This window comes from Rana temporaria, chromosome 7 (assembly GCF_905171775.1).
Source record: "Rana temporaria chromosome 7, aRanTem1.1, whole genome shotgun sequence".
Classification (NCBI taxonomy): Eukaryota; Metazoa; Chordata; class Amphibia; order Anura; family Ranidae; genus Rana; species Rana temporaria.
Genome location: NC_053495.1, coordinates 197,308,399 through 197,328,025, shown reverse-complemented (window position 1 = coordinate 197,328,025; position 19,627 = coordinate 197,308,399). Strand labels below are relative to the sequence as shown.

Sequence of the window (19,627 nt, the reverse complement as noted above, 5' to 3'; positions counted from 1 at the left end):
TCGTATAAGGGAGCTAAACCAGTTTTCTGTAGTGATAACCAGATATATTTTTCTAGAATTTGTCTTATAAATAATATGAACGGGGGTGTTAAAAAAAAAAAAAAAAAAAAAAAAAAAAAAAAATCCTGGCAAACCATTTGGAATCTAGGACTATTGGAGGGGGGGGGGGGGGGGGGGGGGGGGGTGGGGGGTGGGAAGCAGAGGTGAAACACGGCTTTCAATCTGGGGGAGTGAGAAGTAGGAAAGAGAAAGGGGGGGAGGAGGATGGGGTGGGCAGCAATTATTATTTTTTTTTCCTTTCTTTCTTTCTTTTTTCTTCCTTTCTTTTTTCTTCCTTTCTTTCTTTTTTTTCTTCCTTTCTTTCTCTTTTTTCTTCCTTTCTTTCTCTTTTTTCTTCCTTTCTTTCTTTTTTTTCTTCCTTTCTTTCTTTTTTTTCTTCCTTTCTTTCTTTTTTTTCTTCCTTTCTTTCTTTTTTTTCTTCCTTTCTTTCTTTTTTTTCTTCCTTTCTTTCTTCCTTTTTTTCTTTCTTTCTTTCTTTCTTTCTTTCCTTCTTCTTCTTTTTTTCTTTTTTTCTTTCTTTCCTTCTTTTTTTCTTTCTTTCTTTCTTTTTCCACTAATTATTCTCAATAATATGTATCTCACCAAATGAAGTCCTATCTGTTTGGGGTAGACTACAATTGCTACATTGTATAATGTGTGTAACCAAGTCACTGCTGAAATAGAGGGGTGTGGGGGGGATGCATTGGGTTAGGTAATTTTTAATTGTTCATAACTCCTTTTCTCTATTCTTGGTCTGGATCAGCGACTGTTCACTCATCTCTGCCCATTTTGCAGCCACGTCTGATGTTAAGTGGTTATAAAACCTAAACATCAAAATTGGTGGTATTTGATCCCCTGTGCATTTTTTTTTTTTTTGCACTCTAAACAAAGACAGACCATCTAAAAAAATATATAAAGTGTGTGTGTGTGTGTGTGTGTGTGTGTGTGTTTTTTGGTAAAAAAACAAAACTCCCAATAAGCCTCTACAAACTATGAGATAGTGTTTCTTTTTTTTTTTGGTTTTTGTTTGCCGCCATTACTAGTAAAAAGGATAATCGGCAATATTGCAGTAGACATTCTGACTCTAGCTGACACTTTTTGGGGACCAGTGACAGGAATATGGTGATCAGTGCTAAAAAAGGGTTTACTGTGTTCCTAGCCAGTGATTTAGTATAGTGTGGGAGATGCTTTCACTAGGGGAAGACATGGATCCATGTCCCTTCTTTGCAGCAACACAGGATCCATGCCTTGTTTACAGACCGCAGTTGCTTGTTTCCCAGTGTTAGGCTGCTTTCAAATTGGGAAGCGGAGGTGCGGTGATGGTATAGCTGCGCTATTTTTAGCGCTGCTATACCGACGTATTTACAGCGTTATTCGGGCGCTAGCGGTGAGGTTTTAACCCCCGCTAGCGGGTGGAAAAGGTTTAATACCGCCTGCATTGCGGGCGGTATTACCGTGGTTTCCCATTGATTTCAATGGGAAGGCGCGGTAAACACCCCGCTCCTATACCGCTCCAAAGATGCGACTAGCAGGACTTTTGGACCGGTCCTGCTACCGCACCGCTTCAGTGTGAAAGCCTTCAGGCTATGATTTTTTCATGCAGTATAGCAGCGCTATTTTTAGCGCTGTACCACATGAAAAACGCCTCAATGTGAAAGGGGCCTTAGAGGACAGATGCAGCATCCCCCTAGGTAAGTATTCATCTTAAACCCCCCCCCCCCCCCCCCCATCTTTTAAGAAAAAATTACAAGGAAAATGTTAATGTAATATCTGGTCATTTGTAATCCATGGTGCTTACTGTATTGTTGTAGTATGTTGGCAAGTAAGTTTATCATAGTTTTAGTTTTCAGACTGGCATTTTATTTGTGTTTGTATTGTATTACTCCCAGCAGACTTGTTGCCGTACCTGCATAATCAGCAATTAAGCGCGTCACTATCCCGGCTAGCCCAAGATAACCAGTCTGCACTGACTCTGAGCGATGGATCTCTTCTGGGTGGACAATCATATGCTGGTACCCTGGACACTTCAAACTTGGTGAGAACTGTGTTTTATGTGTTTTATGAAACTGCAAAATATTTGGCCACGCCTTCCAAAATCCATTTCTGCAAAAGTGTGCCTGAGGTAGAAGAATGGAGCTCATTCATTCCCTTGAATTCCTTTTCATATCCTGAAGGAAGGCCAATGCTAAAGTGTGTGGTATATGATGATTTATGAAACCAGGTACCCTCCATAATGTAATTGCTGAATACAATTTACAAATTTTTATTAATTTGTTTTCTCTTCCTATCGCGCGTTCTCTGGCTGATTTTACAAAACTTGTTGAAAATCAGTGTCTCACTCCCTCTTCTTTTTTTTTTTTTTCTTTTATCCCCCTCTTCCTCTTGCGCTCTTATCCATTTTTGTTCTTTTTCACCCTCCCGCTCTGGCTCCCCCTTGTGCTCCCTCGCCCTTTTCTCTTTGGCACTACCTGTCCCTTTCTCTCTGATGGCCCCCCCTGCTTTCTTTCATACTTGCTCTCTTTCTCGACTCCTTTCTCTCTAGTCCTCCCTTGCCCTATTTGGCACTCTGACACTGCTGCTTCTTCCCTTGTGCACTCTTGCTTTCTTGGTGCTCTTCCCATTGTGCCAGAGAGAGAGCATCATAGGGAGAGTGATTTTCTCTGGTGTGCTCCAGTGTTCATTTTAGTCGTATTTATTAGACTAAATCTCCAGTACATTTTAGTTGACGAAAACGAATTTTAGTAGTCTAAAATCTAATGGGTATAATTAATTTGTAATGCATTATTTAACATTTCTATACAATTTCCAAACTCACTATATACTGCTGGAGTGAAAAAATCTCATTTGTTATTATTTATGGCATTGAGGTATGAACATGCACTACAGACCAATGGTAATTTTGAAGTCAAATTTAAATTTAGTTTTAGTCTTATGCCGCATACACACGACCGTTTTTCGGTTTCTAAAAAATGACGTTTTTAAGGGTCTAGAAAAAACAACGTGTTTTTCAACCTGATCATTAAAACGGTCTTGCCTACACACGATTGTGGGGAAAAAAATGCTCTAGCAAAACGCGGTGACGTACAACGGCAATATAAAGGGGAAGTTCCATGCGGATGGTGCCACCCTTTGGGCTGCTTTCGTGTTAGTAAAAGATGATTTGCGCTTTTTTGTCTGTTACAGCGTGATGAATGTGCTTGCTCCATTACGAACGGTAGTTTTACCATAACGAGCGCTCCCGCCTCATAACCTGCTTTTGAGCATGCACGTTTTTTTCATGTCGTTAAAGCTCACACACGACCATTTTTTACAACCTTAAAAACGACAACGTTAAAAACGACGTGAAAAAATAGAGCATGTTCGAAAAAAAATTAGCCAGTTTTTTAGATCGTGAAAAATGCTCTGGAGCCCACACACAATCGTTTTTAATGACATAAAAAAAGTCATTTTTTAGAACCCGAAAAACGGCCGTATGTCTTTTGCCTAAAATGCCATTTTAGTTTTAGTCCCATTTTAGTCATCTCAATTGTTTTAGTCGACTAAAATAGTATTCATTTAGTCGACGAATGTTTTGCTTGTTTGTCGACTAAATTAACACTGTGCGCTCTCGCTCTTGTACTTACTGTTTTACAGGTGTCACTCTGTAGGGAGAGCATACAAAGCAATACATACTCCAAACACATTAGTATTTATTTTATATACCCCCGCTAGCGGCCGAAAAAGTGTTAAAAGCGATGCTTTGCCAGCGGTTCGGCAGCGCTGCTTATTGATTTCAATGGGCAGGGGCGTTTTTGGAGCGGAGTATACACCGCTCCTAAAGAGCTGCAAAGAAGCTGCTTGCACACTGGGATTGTAGCTAAGGGGTCTTAATTTTATTTTTTTTTAAAAAATATGTGGCTACAATACTACACTGTGTTTCCTCAGTTGTTGGGGTGTCAAGGGTTTGCTCATACTTGCAAAAGATTGTGTAAGGTTCTGTGTTTTTCTGAAGTTTGTCTCTTTTGCAGAACAAGATGAGTAACCAGACATCGCTGTTGGGAGAGCCACCGAGGGACTATCGGCTCAGCACTAATCCTTACTTGAATCTGGCAAGCGTGTTGCCTGGTAAGTTCTGTATTGCTGGTAAATCATAGAACTTGGGTCACGGGTAGGGAGTTCATCACTTGGGCACATAGGAGAAAGCTTGCTAATCGGTATAATATGGCTTGCTTAGATTTATAACATGGAATGGTTAATAAATCTAAACTTTTTTTTATTTTTTTTAATCTCCTAAAACACATTTTAAAAGTCTTTACCATTGCATAACTTTGATCACCTACCTTTTGTTGCACTTGGTGCCTTTTGTTGCTGCTTAGCATGTAGATTTGATGCAATGATTGTAAGCACATAATGATGGCTGTTGGATGGAGGAGCAGCAGCTGTGTGCAATTCAATTCTAAGGCTGGACATACATTGTACATTTTCCTTTTTAGATTTACCAAAATCATATAATATGAGGTAAAACCTAAACTCTTTCAACTATGTAGTTCAAGGGCCTGCCTGATTGCATACAACTTGAAAGTATATTGAATAAGAAAATTGTATAACATACGACCAGCTTAACCACTTGCAGACGACCACCCACCAGTGTTGCCAACCTACCAGATTGAAATTTACTGGCACGACACCCGAAATTTACTGGCGCAGCCACGTTTTTACTGGCATTTCACAAAAGTTGCTAAATTACATTTTTAGGTGCAAATTTCAGTTTTTAGGCTACAAACAAGTACGCTAGGCAAATAGCAATGTGATTTAAGGTAGATATTAAGGTAAAAAAAAAAATATTTGTTATTTTCAATATAATAAGGGCAAATTACATGCCGCCATCCCCCTCTGCCACCAACCCCCTCTGCCACCAACACCCCCTGCGGTGCCACAATCTCCCCATGCCTCCAATATCTCCCTGCCTCCATCGTCCCCTGCCTCCATCCCCCTTTGCGGTGCCACCAAAAACCCGTCTCCATCCCCCACCCTCTGCAGTGCCACCAACACCTCCTGTCTTCAATCACCCCCTGCCACTAACACCCCCTGCCTCCAATCTCCCCCTGCCTCCATCCCCCTCTGCGGTGCCACCGCAGCCACCATCACCCCCTGCCTCCAATCTCCATGCGCAGTTCCGAACCGAACCGATCTCGGCTATTTTTACTGGCACATTCCCGCAACCACAGACATTTACGGACGGGGAAAAAAGTGCCCGTTTTTACGAACTGTCCGTAAAAATACGGACGGTTGGCAACACTGCCACCGACAGTATATATACGTCATACTTTTCTGGCAGCAACTAGCCACACTTTTTCAACATTTTTTACAAATAAATATGTGAAAACATTTATAATTTTTAATTCACAATTATGTGTCACTTTGTGTTGGTCTATCACATAAAATACATTTATATTTTTGGTTGTAACATGACAAAATGTGGAAAATTCCAAGGGATATGGATACCTTTTTAAGGCACTGTATTTACTTGGGGTATTATTATTATTATACAGGATTTATATAGCGCCAACAGTTTGCGCAGCGCTTAGTAACGTCTTTCACATTATACACAAAATGTGGGCTAACTTTGGGGGTGTGTGTTTGTTTTTTTCCCATTAAAGTGTAATATTCCCAAAAAAGAGCCATAAAATATTGCAACGAACGCCATTTTATTCTCTAGGATCTCTGCTAAAAAGTGTGTGTGTGTGATTATTTATATATATATATATATATATATATATATATATGCGCGCGCACACACTTTTTTAGCAGAGATCCTAGAGAATAAAATGGCGTTCGTTGCAATATTTTATGGCACATACGCCTTTTTAAGTAATTTTCGAGCAAAAAATCCTAATTTAAACTTGTAAACAAAGGGCTCCAGGAAAAGTCTTGTCAGCAAGTGGTTAAGCGCTGTTGTAGGACACAGATGTAGTTCCATGGGCAATAATTGCTAGTATGTAACTGCTTATGTAAGGCCTTCTTTACACATGCTATGATGCCCTCTGAAGTGCGATCCGCAAACGGATTGCTCGTCAGACAGCATTTGACAGTTGGTGAGGCGATGTTCTATCTCCTTCTCACCACCTATTTTATACCCCTAAACCCTGCAGCAGTGTACTGCAAGCTGTGTGCATTGAATGGCGCGTTTGGTGAGCTGTAAAGCACCGCAGCGTATTTACATCCCCCCTTCCTCTGCCTTTAATGAGGGGGTGCGGTAAAAACACAACTCAACTGCACATTTTTTTTATGGCTCTCCAACCACAAGTGTAAATGAGGCATAAAAGCCTCTGTTCTACATGGTTTCTTATGGCACTCTGGGCCATCTGTGCTTTTAGGACTCTGGGTGCAATGTTTGTGTCCTTCATGAAATATTTCTAAGGGCCATGTCACACTATGGATTTTGTCACTGACGGCTACTAAAAACACTCTTCGGAGCAAATACTCGCCTGTTTCCAATCCTCGCTTCCTCACTGTCCAGATGAGTGAGCTGTCACTGACCGAAATGCAGTAACAACTCCATCTAGCTGGCAGGGAAGTGGTGCGCATGGTGACGGGTAACGGTTTGCTCTGGGGAGTCGCCTGCAGCTGGATTGCTAGTGTGACATGGCTCCTGAAAGGGTAGCGAGGTGGAGCTTTGTAACAGGTGTCTGAATTGTTTGTTCTATAAATGAAACTTATTTGTCTGTTTTATTTTATGTTCAGGAATGCCTCCTCGAGGTGTCCAGGCTCATGCAATGGATGGCTTATTATCTCAGGACTCCACAGGACAGCCGGGTTTAGAGAACTATTTCTCCTACAGCCAGCAATACGGGGATTACTCTCAGGTAGCTTATTCCACCTCACACTGGCTTTCTCTGTCTGTATCAGTGAGTACACAGAGGCTGATTAAATGTTCTGTTTGTTTCTGTTGCAGGAGGCTATTCAGCAGTGGTATGATCAATATTCAGGATACAGCAGTACCCAGGCAGATGTTCCTGGGGATAGCAGTCAGGTGAGGGGAAAACAGTTCATTATTTTTGTAATGGGACATGCTTTGTCTCTTCTGCAGTTATCCATACTTGCCTGCTTGCAGTTTTCTATTGAATGTACACGGAGCTGCGCATGTGCATAGGTGTATTTCCTCGACTAACCTGATTAAAGTGGTTGTATAGTCCTTTTTTTTGTAACTTTTACCTTCAGGTAAACCTATACTAAGGCTTACCTGTAGGAAAAAAAAAAAAATCGAAACCTTTACAGTTTAGGAGCTATTCCCCTCACAATGAGCCGCTGACTGCAGCGGCGCATACGCACAGGAGATTCTCGGCTGAAGGCCCCCTGCAGACGCCGGACCTTGCCGGAAAAAAGTCTCCTGCGCGGGAGTGACGACATCGTGGCTCCAGCCACTCACAGTGCTTGAGCCGCGATACCCGGAAGACAAACCGAGGCAACATGTTGGCTACCTCGGCGTGGACCAGGTGAGTTACCGACGCCTCTTTCTAAGTGAAGTATTTCCTAATGAGCTAGTATGCAGTGCATACTGGCTCATTTTGCCTTTTGCCTTACAGGTGAGTAAAAAATAAATACAAATTTGGGGCTATACAACCGCTTTAAAGCTGTGAAATGTTGTCGAATGACTGGTGTACAGATGGTAAAACGGCATTGTATGTAGAAGACAAATGATGTCATAGGTCCCGTCCTGCTTCATTTAGTGGCGATATGGAATGGTAATTTTTATACGTGTAACCACTTCCATACAGGGCATTTTCACCCCCTTCCTGCCCAGACCAACTTTTAGTTTTCATCACATTTGAATGACAATTGCGCAGTCGTGCGACGTGGCTCCCAAACAAAATTGTCACCCTTTTTTTCCCCCACAAATAGAGCTTTCTTTTGGTGGTATTTGATCACCTCTGCGGTTGTTATTTTTTGCGCTATAAACAAAAGAAGAGCGTCAATTTTGAAAAAAAAACACTATTTTTTACTTTTTGATTTAATAAATATATATTTTTAAAAGAAAAACATTTTTTTCCCTCAGTTTAGACCGATACTTATTCTACATATTTTTGGTAAAAAAAAAAAAAAAACGCAATAAGCGTATTTGATCGGTTTGCGCAAAAGTTCTAGCGTCTAAAAAATAGAAAATAGAATTATGGCTTTTTTTTTTTTTTTTTTTTGTGACCGTGACATTGCGGCGGACATTTCGGACACATTTTTGGGGCCATTCACATTTACACAGCAATTAGTGCTATAAAACTGCACTGATTACTGTGTAAATGTGACTGGCAGAAAATGGGTTAACACTAGGGGGCGCTGAAGGGGTTAAATATGTTCCCTAAAGTGTGTTCTAACTGTTAGGGGGGACTGACTGGGGGAGGAGATCGATGTGTGTTCCTCTGTACTGGGAACACACATCAGTCTCCTCACCGCTGACAGGACATGGATTTGTGTTTACACACACAGATCCATGGTCCTGCCGTGATTGCGGGTAATCGCGGGTGCCCGGCGGACATCGCGGGCACCGAGGAATGCGGCAGCGCGCGCGCCCCCCTAGCGGCCGGAGAAGACAGGACGTCATATGACTTCCAGTCTGAAGGACGAGAGGTCCCCGCCGACGTCCTTTTACAATGGCTCGGTGGGGAAGTGGTTAAAGTGCCGCATCCAATATTCAAAGAAAAACCCCTATGGTGGACTTTTAAGGCACATAAAGTTAGAGTATATAAAGAGTATTTTAGTAAAGAAAATGGTTTATTTAGCATGTTGAATAAATGTTTTATTCAATATGCTAAATACATTTTCTTTACTAAAATACTCTAACTTTATGTGCCTTAAAAGTCCACCATAGGGGTTTCTCTTTTTGACTGCTCCTGCAGTATGTCGAACTGGAACTACTAAACGAGGTCCTCCTTCTTCTTCTTTTTTTTTTTTTTTTTTTTTTTTTTTTTATAAAAGGACCCTTTCACATGGGCTTGTCCATTTGACGGACTCTACATTGCTCAGCTGGGGATCGATGCACTAAGTAGGTGACAGTTCCATGTCCGCTCACTGTGAAGAGATGGACCTGTCTGAGTCCCGTACTCCCTTGTATGGGGAGATCGAATGAAAACGGACCACCTGTCTGTTTTTCATCTTATCCGATAATAAAACCTCCATCCGTCAGTATTTGGCGGAGAGGATGGGATAGCAGGTGGTGTCAGCGGACATGTCGACATCCTTGGCGGCTGTTGGCTTGTAATTATCTATGAAGTACCACAGCGCTGTGGTAGTCCATTGAGTCTTCCTGTCAGCACCGACAAGCAGATACACTGACAAGTGTGCTGGAGATCTGCATGTAATCGGCAATCTGTTGATCGCTGGTGCAATGCTTTACAGGCTCCTACTACAAAAATTATGAATGCTATTTTTTTTACCTGCAAGTAAATTCTAGTTTAAATTCTACCTTTTATTACAGTAAGGGTCCTTTCACACTAGCGGACCGTTCGTCCGCTCATTACAAGTCCGTTAACGGACTTGTAATGAATCCCTATGGGAACGCGTCCGTTAGCGGATGGAGCATCCGCTAGCGTCCGCGTCAGTCGGGATCCGCTTTTCCGAACGGAAGAAACCCTATTTTTCTTCCGTTCAGCGGAGCGGAACTGTTGCAGACGGACAGACGGTCCGTCTGCATCAGGTTCCCCATAGGGGACAGCGGAGCAGAGACAGGGCGGTCCCTGCACTGTGTGCGGGGACCGCCCTATCCGCCGACAGCTGAGCGGGGATCCCCGCTGAGCCGACGGAGACACACGGAGCGGACCCGGAAACGGTCCGCTCCGTGTGAAAGAGCCCTAAGTGAACTTCTCCTTTAAACCTGGTCAGGTGGAAGTTTTTAGTACAGTGTCATTTCTGACCCCAAGACCAAAGATGTACTAATAGAAGGCCAACCAAAAGTGCATCCGTTTCGCACTTCATTCCTATTTAGCAGGAAGCTGTTTGTATGCTTTTTCGTTCCCTCAAATGTGTTTTGAGCGCTCAGCGTGTATAATTTCTGTGCGCGGTGTGGGTGGACATTTTTGACAATCTATATTTATCTTTACATCTGTTGCTATGTTGGGAGCAGGCAGGGGACTTATACCAGACGGCAGCAGAAAGAGAGATTTTTTTTTTTTATTATGGAGTATAACATCTCATTTCTTTGTCAGAAATGGCAAAGTAACCGTTTTCTAATTTTTCGCACTGTCCACAGCAGTCTTCCACGCTGGGTTACGGAGAATATAGCGCCTATGTACAGGCTCCACCCACATACTACACAAATGCACAAGCCTCGTACCAGGTTGGATCTGCACTGTCTGTAGATAAGGTAGGGTTATGGTACCAGTATAAAGTATACTTGTGTGTTAAAGTAAGATGTTTTCTAAAAAAGCTGGCTGCCTGGCAGTAATGCCAACTCTCTGGCCTCAGTACTTTGAGTCACAGACCCAGAACAAGCAGGCATATCGGGGAAAATTTGGACCTGCTTATCTGTATTCTGAATTGGTCACTTAGTGACTCTGTCACCACAGAATCACTTTTTTCCCCTCAAAAAGGGCTACCTGTAAAAGGAGCATTTACTTGCCTTTGGATGGCCCATGCAAGGAAAAGCCACTGCAAGCATTTGGTTTTGAATCAAATGTTTATTTGCTGGTTGCTGTGGTTCCTCCTGTTGCAAAGGGATGGACCACTTAGTCTTTTTCTGCTGTCACTTTCTATGTTTCTGCTGACTCGTACCTTCTGCAGTGATGTCAGATGTCTGCAGTGGTATGGGTGCAAGGAAGCAACGGCTTTTCTTTACATGGGCCACCAGAAAGGTAAGTAAATATATGAATATTCTCTTTATTATACAGGTGGCTTTTTGGGGGGGGGTGGGCCTGAGAGAAGCAGACCTATACATTCTTTGGCAGGCAGGACAAATCCCCCAATTCGGTATTTAGAAGAGTTGAGATTACATTTTTCACTATAAAATGCAGTTCTTTTGTCGCACACCTGCCTGATTCCGCCAGGAAGCCTACACTGCACACCACTACCTGCCTGATTCTGCCAGGAAGCCAACACTGCACACCACTACCTGCCTGATTCCGCCAGGAAGCCTACACTGCACACCACTACCTGCCTGATTCTGCCAGGAAGCCTACACTGCACACCACTACCTGCCTGATTCTGCCAGGAAGCCAACACTGCACACCACTACCTGCCTGATTCCGCCAGGAAGCCTACACTGCACACCACTACCTGCCTGATTCCGCCAGGAAGCCTACACTGCACACCACTACCTGCTTGATTCTGCCAGGAAGCCAACACTGCACACCACTAATCACAGGCAGTGAGACATTTCCTAGACCTGAAAATGTCTCGCTGCCTGTGATTAGTGGTGTGCAGTGTCAGCTTCCTGGTGGGTTGGGATTAGGATCCCGAACACACCTGAGCCCATTCCTATTTGCCAGTATAGCGTGTGTGTGTGTTTTTTTTTAAATCTTTTTCTTAAATAAAATGTGGAAAAAAAAAAAGCAAATTTATTAATCGTGTGAGAATATACAGATTGAGGGGAACAGCTGTCCTGCCACTTACCCTTGGAACCACCTAATAACAGTAACTGTCAGAATCAGTCCAGAGCCGTCTTTAGTCCAAATTAGTCACGATTATTTATTATACAGGATTTATATAGCACCAACGGTTTGTGCAGCGCTTTACATTGGGCAACGCCACTACTATTGATTTAAATTTATTTAATTTTTTCATTTCAAATTCCTTCATTAAATGTGTGTCTTTTTAGCCTCGTCCACACTATCAGATTTTCCGACAACAAATGCATGATGGATGGATTTTGTCGGAAAATCTGTCCGTCTGTATGCTCCACCAGACAGTTGTTGGATTTTTCCGATCGTGTGTTCATCGGAAAAAAAAATAATCTAAATTACAAACACACATGCTCAGAAGAAATGCTAACCATAGCACAATATTGGCAGAAATTGCCCAAAGGGTGGCGCTAAAGAGCAGAAACAACATAGTTTTGTGAATGTTGGCTGAAAAAGTTCTGCCATCTGTATGCAAAACACGTTCATGGCCAACGCCCTTCAGACGAAAATCCACAGATTTGTCCCATGGAAATCTGATCATGTGTACAAGGCTTAAGACCTTCCTTTGTATCCCACAGTAGCATCTCTTGGGGCTAGGCTGGAGGATCTACTTTGCGCCCCCCCCCCCCCCCCCCCAACTACCGGTCTATATTGCTGCCCAAAGACCAGAGCACCTTTTGCGATTCGGCACTGCATCGCTTTAAATGACAATTGCGTGGTCGTGTGATGTTGCTCCCAAACAAAATTGGCGTTTTTTTCCCCCCACAATTAGAGCTTTCTTTTGGTGGTATTTGATCACCTCTACGGTTCTTCGTTCTTGCGCTATAAACAAAAATAGAACGACAATTTTGAAAAATATGAATATTTTTTACTTTTTGTTGTAATAAATATCCCCCAAAAATATATAAAAAACATATTTTTTTCCCTCAGTTTAGGTCAATACGTATTCTACCTATTTTTCGTCAAAAAAAATCGCAATAAGCGTTTATTGATTGGTTTGCGCAAAAGTTATAGCGTTTACAAAATAGGGGGTATTTTTATGGCATTTTTTATTAATATTTTTTTTTTTTTTTACTACTAATGGCGGCGATCAGCCATTTTTTTTCGGTACTGCGACATTATGGCGGACACTTTTGACACATTTTTGGGACCATTGGCATTTTTATAGCGATCAGTGTTATAAAAATGCATTGGATTACTATAAAAATGGCAGTGAAGGGGTTAACACTAGGGGGCGAGGAAAGGGTTAAGTATGTCCCTGGGTGTGTTCTAACTGTAGGGGGGGGCCCTCACTAGGGGAAATGACCGATCTTCTGTTCATACATTGTATGAACAGAGGATCAGCATTCCCCCCCCCCCCCCCCCCCCCCTGACAGGACCGGGAGCTGTGTGTTTACACACACAGCTCCCGGTCCCCGCTCTGTAACAAGCAATCGCGGGTGCCCGGTGGCGATCACGCGCCCCTAGTGGCCTGCGAGAGAGCCGACGTAAAATGAGGGCGGCAGGTCGGCAAGCAGTTAATGGTGTTTGCTCAGATAGTCCCTTGAAAAATAAATATATTAATTTACGATGTGATATTTTGTCTTCATTTTTCCCAGACGATCAGCACTGAGAAAAGGCCGTACATTCTCTCCAGCCCAGAGGTCGGCACCATCGGATACACACAGCAATACACTCCGACGTCTGGGGACAGCTACGCTGACTCTTATATTAAGAGGAAAAAGGTTTATTAATATTTATCTTTGTTCCAAATCATCACACACACCCAAAGATGCACAACCTGGGTTCTCGTGTCTCTGCAAAGCCATCTTAGTCTGGCGCCGAGTCAGTTGTATTTGCCTAAAACAAAAATCTAAGGTCACTCAGGCTGAATTGATGTATGAAACGGTCACAATCTTCCTGAAGATTTTTAGATATTTTCTACCCTTAGCTGTGTCTTGGTTGAAAGAAATAATTGGTTTCATTTGTTATATTCTTGCTATGGCCTGCACACATTTCAGTTTATTTTGTAAATATCAAGCAATAATAAAAAAATAAATATAGAAGGTCTACTTTTAGAATTGGTCCATGTGGTCTCTGTTCATGTGCACATTTTTTTGTTTTGGCTTTGTACACGATCCTGTTGTGACCACATTTTGGGGGAAGAACCTTTACTGTTCCAAGTTTGGAAATGTATAGTTGCATGCTGTAGAATTCACAGTATCCTCCACTGGAAACAATTGAACCCAATCATTTTGGAGGGATGGGGTCTGGCCATATATTGTAGGTCAGTGGTTCTCAACCTCTCTAGTGCCGTGACCCCTTGAACGGTGAAATTATTTTCGTAGCGTGGGTTGTCAGCACCCAAGGCAAGACTAGTAATTTGCGCCCCTAACCCACGGACTAAAATTTATCCCTTCTTGAGTCACTTCCACTCGTTCAGTATTTAAACCCCTTATAGTACATTTTGGGATGTACCACTCAGTCTCTTCTTGTTCTCCTTTCTTTCCCTTTTATCTCGCTCTATGCTAATTTTATTACATTTTGTTTCCCTCCCATCCCTCTCTCTAGCCGCCTTTCTTGTTCTTTCTCTCCGCTTTTCTTTGTTCCTACCAATCTTTTCCTCTCCCTTACATGTATTCTCTATTTTCCTTCTCTTACTCCTTGGTGGGGGGAATGTGAAGAGTGGCAGTCTGTCCTGGCAGAGAAGGGGGAATGGCAGTCCGTCCTGGCGAGGGAAGGGGAAGTGGCAGGCCGTCCTGGCGGAGAGTGGGGGAAGGGAGAGCGGCCGTCCTGGCAGAGAGTGGGGGAAGGGAGAGCGGCCGTCCTGGCGGGGAAGGGGGAGCGGCAGTCCTGGCCTGCCAACTTGGGTGCACTTGATTAAGGTCATCTGCTGACCTGAGAACTGTAGTGGGGACTTTTAATGACAACTCTAATCAAAGGTAGTTACTCCAACTGTGTGGTTTCTCACAGCAGTGACACCTATGCCGAAATCAGGAGATGGGGTCTTCTCCAGCCCCTCCGACTTCATATTCCTCACCAGTCACCTGACCTCTAGTCTCTGTCCCCCAGCCATGCCGTGAACTGGATGGGCGGCAATGAAAAGGCTGAGTGGATGGCCGCGGGCTCCAGGAACAGCCACGAAAAGGCTGGGAGAGCAATGTGGGCTTCAGGAACAGCCCAGGATTTAGTGACCCCTGGCCAATCATCATATGACCCCCAGGTTGAAAACCACTGTTGTAGGTGCTCTACAAGCTTTTTGGCCTAAATGGTCACTCGAGCGTTATATAATAAAATGCGCTTTTGTGCATAGACAAATCTTTGGGGTGCTTCAACTTGGAGCTTATTGTAAAGCATTATGACCACAGCCAGGCAAAGCTAAATGGTGCCTGCTCAAAGGCAGTGGTATTGGTTTGTTAAAACACTGGAAATAGTAAACGAGGGAGGCTACTATGGCCTTTGTTTTGTAAAACGTTACATGGTCTTGTCTTCACTAGAAAATAACTGACCTAAAAAAAAAAAGCATGCAGATGGTGAGGGGTTGGAATGCCTATGCTGCATGTTTGCTCCACGTTGGTAATAAAAATCATGGCCCTCACTGATCTGAGCAGTGTTAATACTTATTACCTTGTGACCGCAAGTCACTCTGTGAACCTGTCATGAGAGAAACACGCAGGGTGTCACTGCAGACTTTCTTTTGAGGCTTGGCTCGCATCTATGCAGGAACCACAGACAAATTGTATGGCCAAAAGGACCTTGTGGGCCACATTTAAAAAAAGGCGCAAGCAACTTTTTCATGGCAGCCCACACAAATAAATAGCCCACACAGGTGTGAACCTGTCCTTAAAGCGGAGTTCCTCCCTCATTTGGCATATCATGTTTGGGGGAGGTGTATCTACTTTTGACACGATTAGATGTTCTCCTCTCCCCTGAAATCTTCTGGGACATATTACAGGTCCCAGAGTGCCTGGCCATTCGGGAGGCACAGTGTGACTATTTTGCTACCCATGTTTCCCTGAAAATAAGACCGGGTCTTATATTAATTTTTGCTACAATAAACACACCAGGGCTTATTTTCAGGGGCTGTCTTATTTTATTTACGATATATACAATGATGATCTTAAAGTGGTTGTTCCCCGCGCCGAATACTGCAGAGGGAGGGGCCGAGATCCCCACTGACTTCAGCACCGCTCCGAGCATTGCGGAGGAAGGGGTCGCTGACGTCACCCGGGAGGAGATAAGATCCCTGGCGGGTTATTATATAATCTTTTTACAGAACGGATTACATGTGTTTTTTTTTTTTACAAGGACTTATATTGCAGCCACCACCGAAAATCACGCTAGGTCTTATTTTTGGGGTAGGGCTTATTTTCAGGGAAACACGGTAGGTGCCCACGCTTGCAATGCTGGCGGAGAGAAGCGAGCGTTCGGGCTGCTGCCTCACTGGACAGGTGAGTGCATGTTTATTTATAAAAAAAAAAAGCTGACTTTTAATAAACAGAAATGGCAAACCGGTCTCTGAGCCTGTACAATAAATTCCACCACCCAGGTTCTTACCCCTAGACGTGAATGACTGTTACTGCATAAACATGAGTATAGCGTATGGGCATGGTTTTATGTTTTTAATATGCCCATACACTGTATTTGCATGGTCCAAGAAGCCCAACTCATTACGAATTTGCGATATATGCAGCTACCTTCAGGTGATTGGACAGTGGTGAATTAGGCTGCAGGATCCCTACATCCAGGGATAATGCATCCATAAATTATAATGGAGTGTGTCCCCGTTATGTCTATCTTGACACCACATCCAAGTAGGAATTTTAAAAGATAAATATATATATATTTCTACCGTTTCTGTCCCCTATGGGATAAAGTACATATACCCCCCCCCCCCCCCAACTGAGATACAAGGGTTAGGAAGGAGGTTGGCTGCTTCAGAAATACAGCTTGGAACTTTCCACAGATAAGCAGGGGTGAGAGGGAGTGCAAATGGCAGGAAGGGGCATGTCAGTTTCTGCATAAGGCCCCTTTCACATTGGAGCGGTATAGCGCCGCTAAAAATAGCGGCGCTATACCGCCGGGATTGCCGCGGGAATCGGCCAATAGCGGTGCGGTATTAACCCCTGCTAGCGGCTGATAAAGGGTTAATACCGCCCGCAATGCGCCTCTGCAGAGACGTATTGCCGCGGTTTCCCATTGTTTTAAATGGGAAGGAGCGGTATACATGCCGCTCCTCTCACCGCTCCAAAGATGCTGCTGACAGGAGATTTTTTTTCTCTCCCGCCAGCGCATCGCCTCAGTGTGAAAGCCCTTGAGTAGGCAGTGAAGGAGTTTTTCAGGTGGTATAGCAGCGCTATTTTTAGCGCTGTACCGCCTGAAAAACTCCCCAGTGTGAAAGGGGTCTTACTCTGTGTCCCCGCTCAGGCCTGAAGTCGCCCAGGACCCTTTATCAATCTGGACATGTGTGGAGTGGCTCTACTGAGAGCCGGTCACAATCTCCTGTCAGGTGGGGGAAATTCACATATGTGTGAGAACCCAGCCTTAAGGTGTCTGGGAAAAATCATCTGCTACACAGCTGTGCGATTGGCTCTTTTCTCCCACGCTGGGTAAAAGTAATTTCCACCTCGTAACAGAAGGGAGGAGACAGGCATGGTGTTAATTCTAATAACATTTATTTATAGAAATATAACAAAGTGCTTATGTTTACATTATTATAATATCACAAAAATGTAAATGCAAGAAAAAAAAAAAAAAAAAAAAAAAAAATTATCCTCCCGTCGCTCTCGCCATGCAACACCTCCCACCATCACATGTATAAATAACTGGCAGCCATATCCTGAGGAGAAAGTGGAGGCGATTACCCAGAACAACCAATTCTACTGAAGCCGTCATATTTGGAGCCGCTGAAGAAGAATTGAATTGGTCTTTATTGGTAAACCTCCAGTTTTCTTTTTGCTTTACTAAATTATAGAGAATAGTGATGGGATAATTAACTGCTACAAATAACATACAAAATTAGGAGTAAGAAGAATCTTTGGTATCTCTATGGATGCTAAATGATGACCACCCCAAATATTTGAGTTTAGCAGCTTGGAAGTGACCTACCTGTCTAGCTTCCCCCCCAGGGCAGTGATGGAGAACTTTGGCACCCCAGATGTTTTAGAACTAAATTTCCCATGATGCTCATGCACTCTGCAGTGTAGTTGAGCATCATGGGGAAATGTAGTTCCAAAACATCTGGGGTGCCAAGGTTCGCCATCACTGCCCTAGGGGGTCATTTAAAAAAGGAGAGCAGGCATAGTTCTTGCCGTATTAGACGGCCTATTCATGAAGATGTGGTTCTTTCCTTTTTGCAGCAGAGGACGCTGTGATGCGAGGAGAGATAGTCACATGATGCGTACACCTTACTAAGCACACCATAGTGCCCTTTATAAGGTTGGGTTCACATTATGGGGAGTCCGGCGTGTCCCTGGGTTCAGGTGTGAATCGGACTCACCCCCTAAGAGCAGCATTAACCACTTCAGCTCCAGAAGGTTTTACCCGCTTCCTGACCAGGCCATTTTTTTTTTACGCACGCTGTCGTGCGACGTTGTACCCAAATAAAATGTTAGGTCTCCCCCATAAATAGAGCATTCTTCTGGTGGTATTTGACCACCTCTGCTTTTTTTTTTTAATGATATAAACAAACAAAAAAAAAGCCGACAATTTTGAATTAAAAAACACTTTTTTTACTTTCTGCTATAAAACCTTCATAATTAATTTTTTTTTTTTTTTTTTTTCATCAGTTTAGGCCAATATGTATTCTGCTACATATTTTTGGTATTAAAAAAAATCACAATAAGTGTATATTTGCATAAAAGATCTAGCATCCAAAAACTATGGGATATATTTTTACGTTAATTTTTTTACTAGTAATGCCGGTGATTAGCGATTTATAGTGGGATTGCGACGGACAACTGACACTTTTTGGAGATCCTTTCTTTAAAAAAAAAAATACACTGGTGACTGTATAAATGGCACTGGCAGGGAAGGGGTTACGTGTGTGCCTGGGAGGTGCTTTCTAACTGGGGGACTTTTTACACTGGAGGGAAAAGAGAGATTGTGATTTAGCTTAGCTCAGGGGTGTCAAACTGGCGGCCCTCCAGCTGTTGCAAAACTACAAGTCCCATGAGGCATTGCAAGGCTAACAGTTACAAGCATGCCTCTCACAGGCAGAGGCATGATGGGACTTGTAGTTTTGGAACAGCTGGAGGGCCACCAGTTTGACACCCCTGGTGGCTGAAGCACAAAGATCTCTCCTTTGCTCCGACAGGTCAGCAGTTTGCCTTCTTTACATAGCCACACCGCTAATCCGTCTCTCCACAGATGGTGGTGGTGGCGGCGGCCAGACCCACGGATTGGCTACCGCTTTAACCAATCACAGCGGGAGCAGCGCATGTGCATGACAATCGCATACAGGTACGTGATTTACGCAGCCGGGCAGCAGTATATGTACGTGAGGCGGTCCGGAAGCAGTAAAAAAAAAAAAAAAGGGTCCAGTGTACATCAGGCCTCACCCTTCTGCCATGCAGCCAAACCCACAATAACTGGGTAAGAGATAATCATAAACTGCTTCAAGAAACAACTTAAAGCGGGGTTCCAACCACAATTAGCATTTTTAAATGTATGTCCTTTCATCCTGCGTTTTTATAATATAAATCCGGTCACTTACTATTTTACAATCCGACGCCGCTCCGCATAGTTATTCAAAAAAAAAGATAGTTTATAAAACTGTCTACACCGTTGTCATTTTGCTTGTGGGCATTGTGAAGCCCACAAGCACTTACTTCCTGGAAGTCTTGGATGGGGAGTGATAATTGGACAGCGCACTGCATCCTGGGAAATGATAACACACATTTCCCAGGAGCATTAGAGGGAGATGATGTCAGAATCCTAAGTGGTTTCAAAGGCAGATTTCGTGGGACCGCATAGCAACAGGCATTTCCAGATAAGTTTAAAAAAAAACAAAAACATTTTTTTAC

The 19,627-nt window shown here is 43.3% G+C and overlaps 1 protein-coding gene across 3 annotated transcripts in view; it reads left to right on the top strand.

The window, feature by feature from the left end:
• The window catches only part of RAVER2 (ribonucleoprotein, PTB binding 2), a 60,351-nt gene extending 46,670 nt beyond the window's left edge, over positions 1–13,681 (top strand). Inside the window, exons 9-14 of one of the 3 annotated variants that reach the window (XM_040360770.1) lie at positions 1,929–2,074; positions 4,047–4,143; positions 6,763–6,884; positions 6,974–7,051; positions 10,262–10,372; positions 13,223–13,681. In XM_040360770.1, the coding sequence (XP_040216704.1) occupies positions 1,929–2,074; positions 4,047–4,143; positions 6,763–6,884; positions 6,974–7,051; positions 10,262–10,372; positions 13,223–13,357 (689 nt within the window). In that variant the 3' untranslated portion in view covers positions 13,358–13,681. Of the gene's footprint in view, positions 1–1,928; positions 2,075–4,046; positions 4,144–6,762; positions 6,885–6,973; positions 7,052–10,258; positions 10,373–13,222 lie in introns of all 3 variants that reach the window. The other 2 variants (XM_040360769.1, XM_040360768.1) reach the window with 2 other exon arrangements.
• Positions 13,682–19,627: the final 5,946 nt, after the last annotated feature.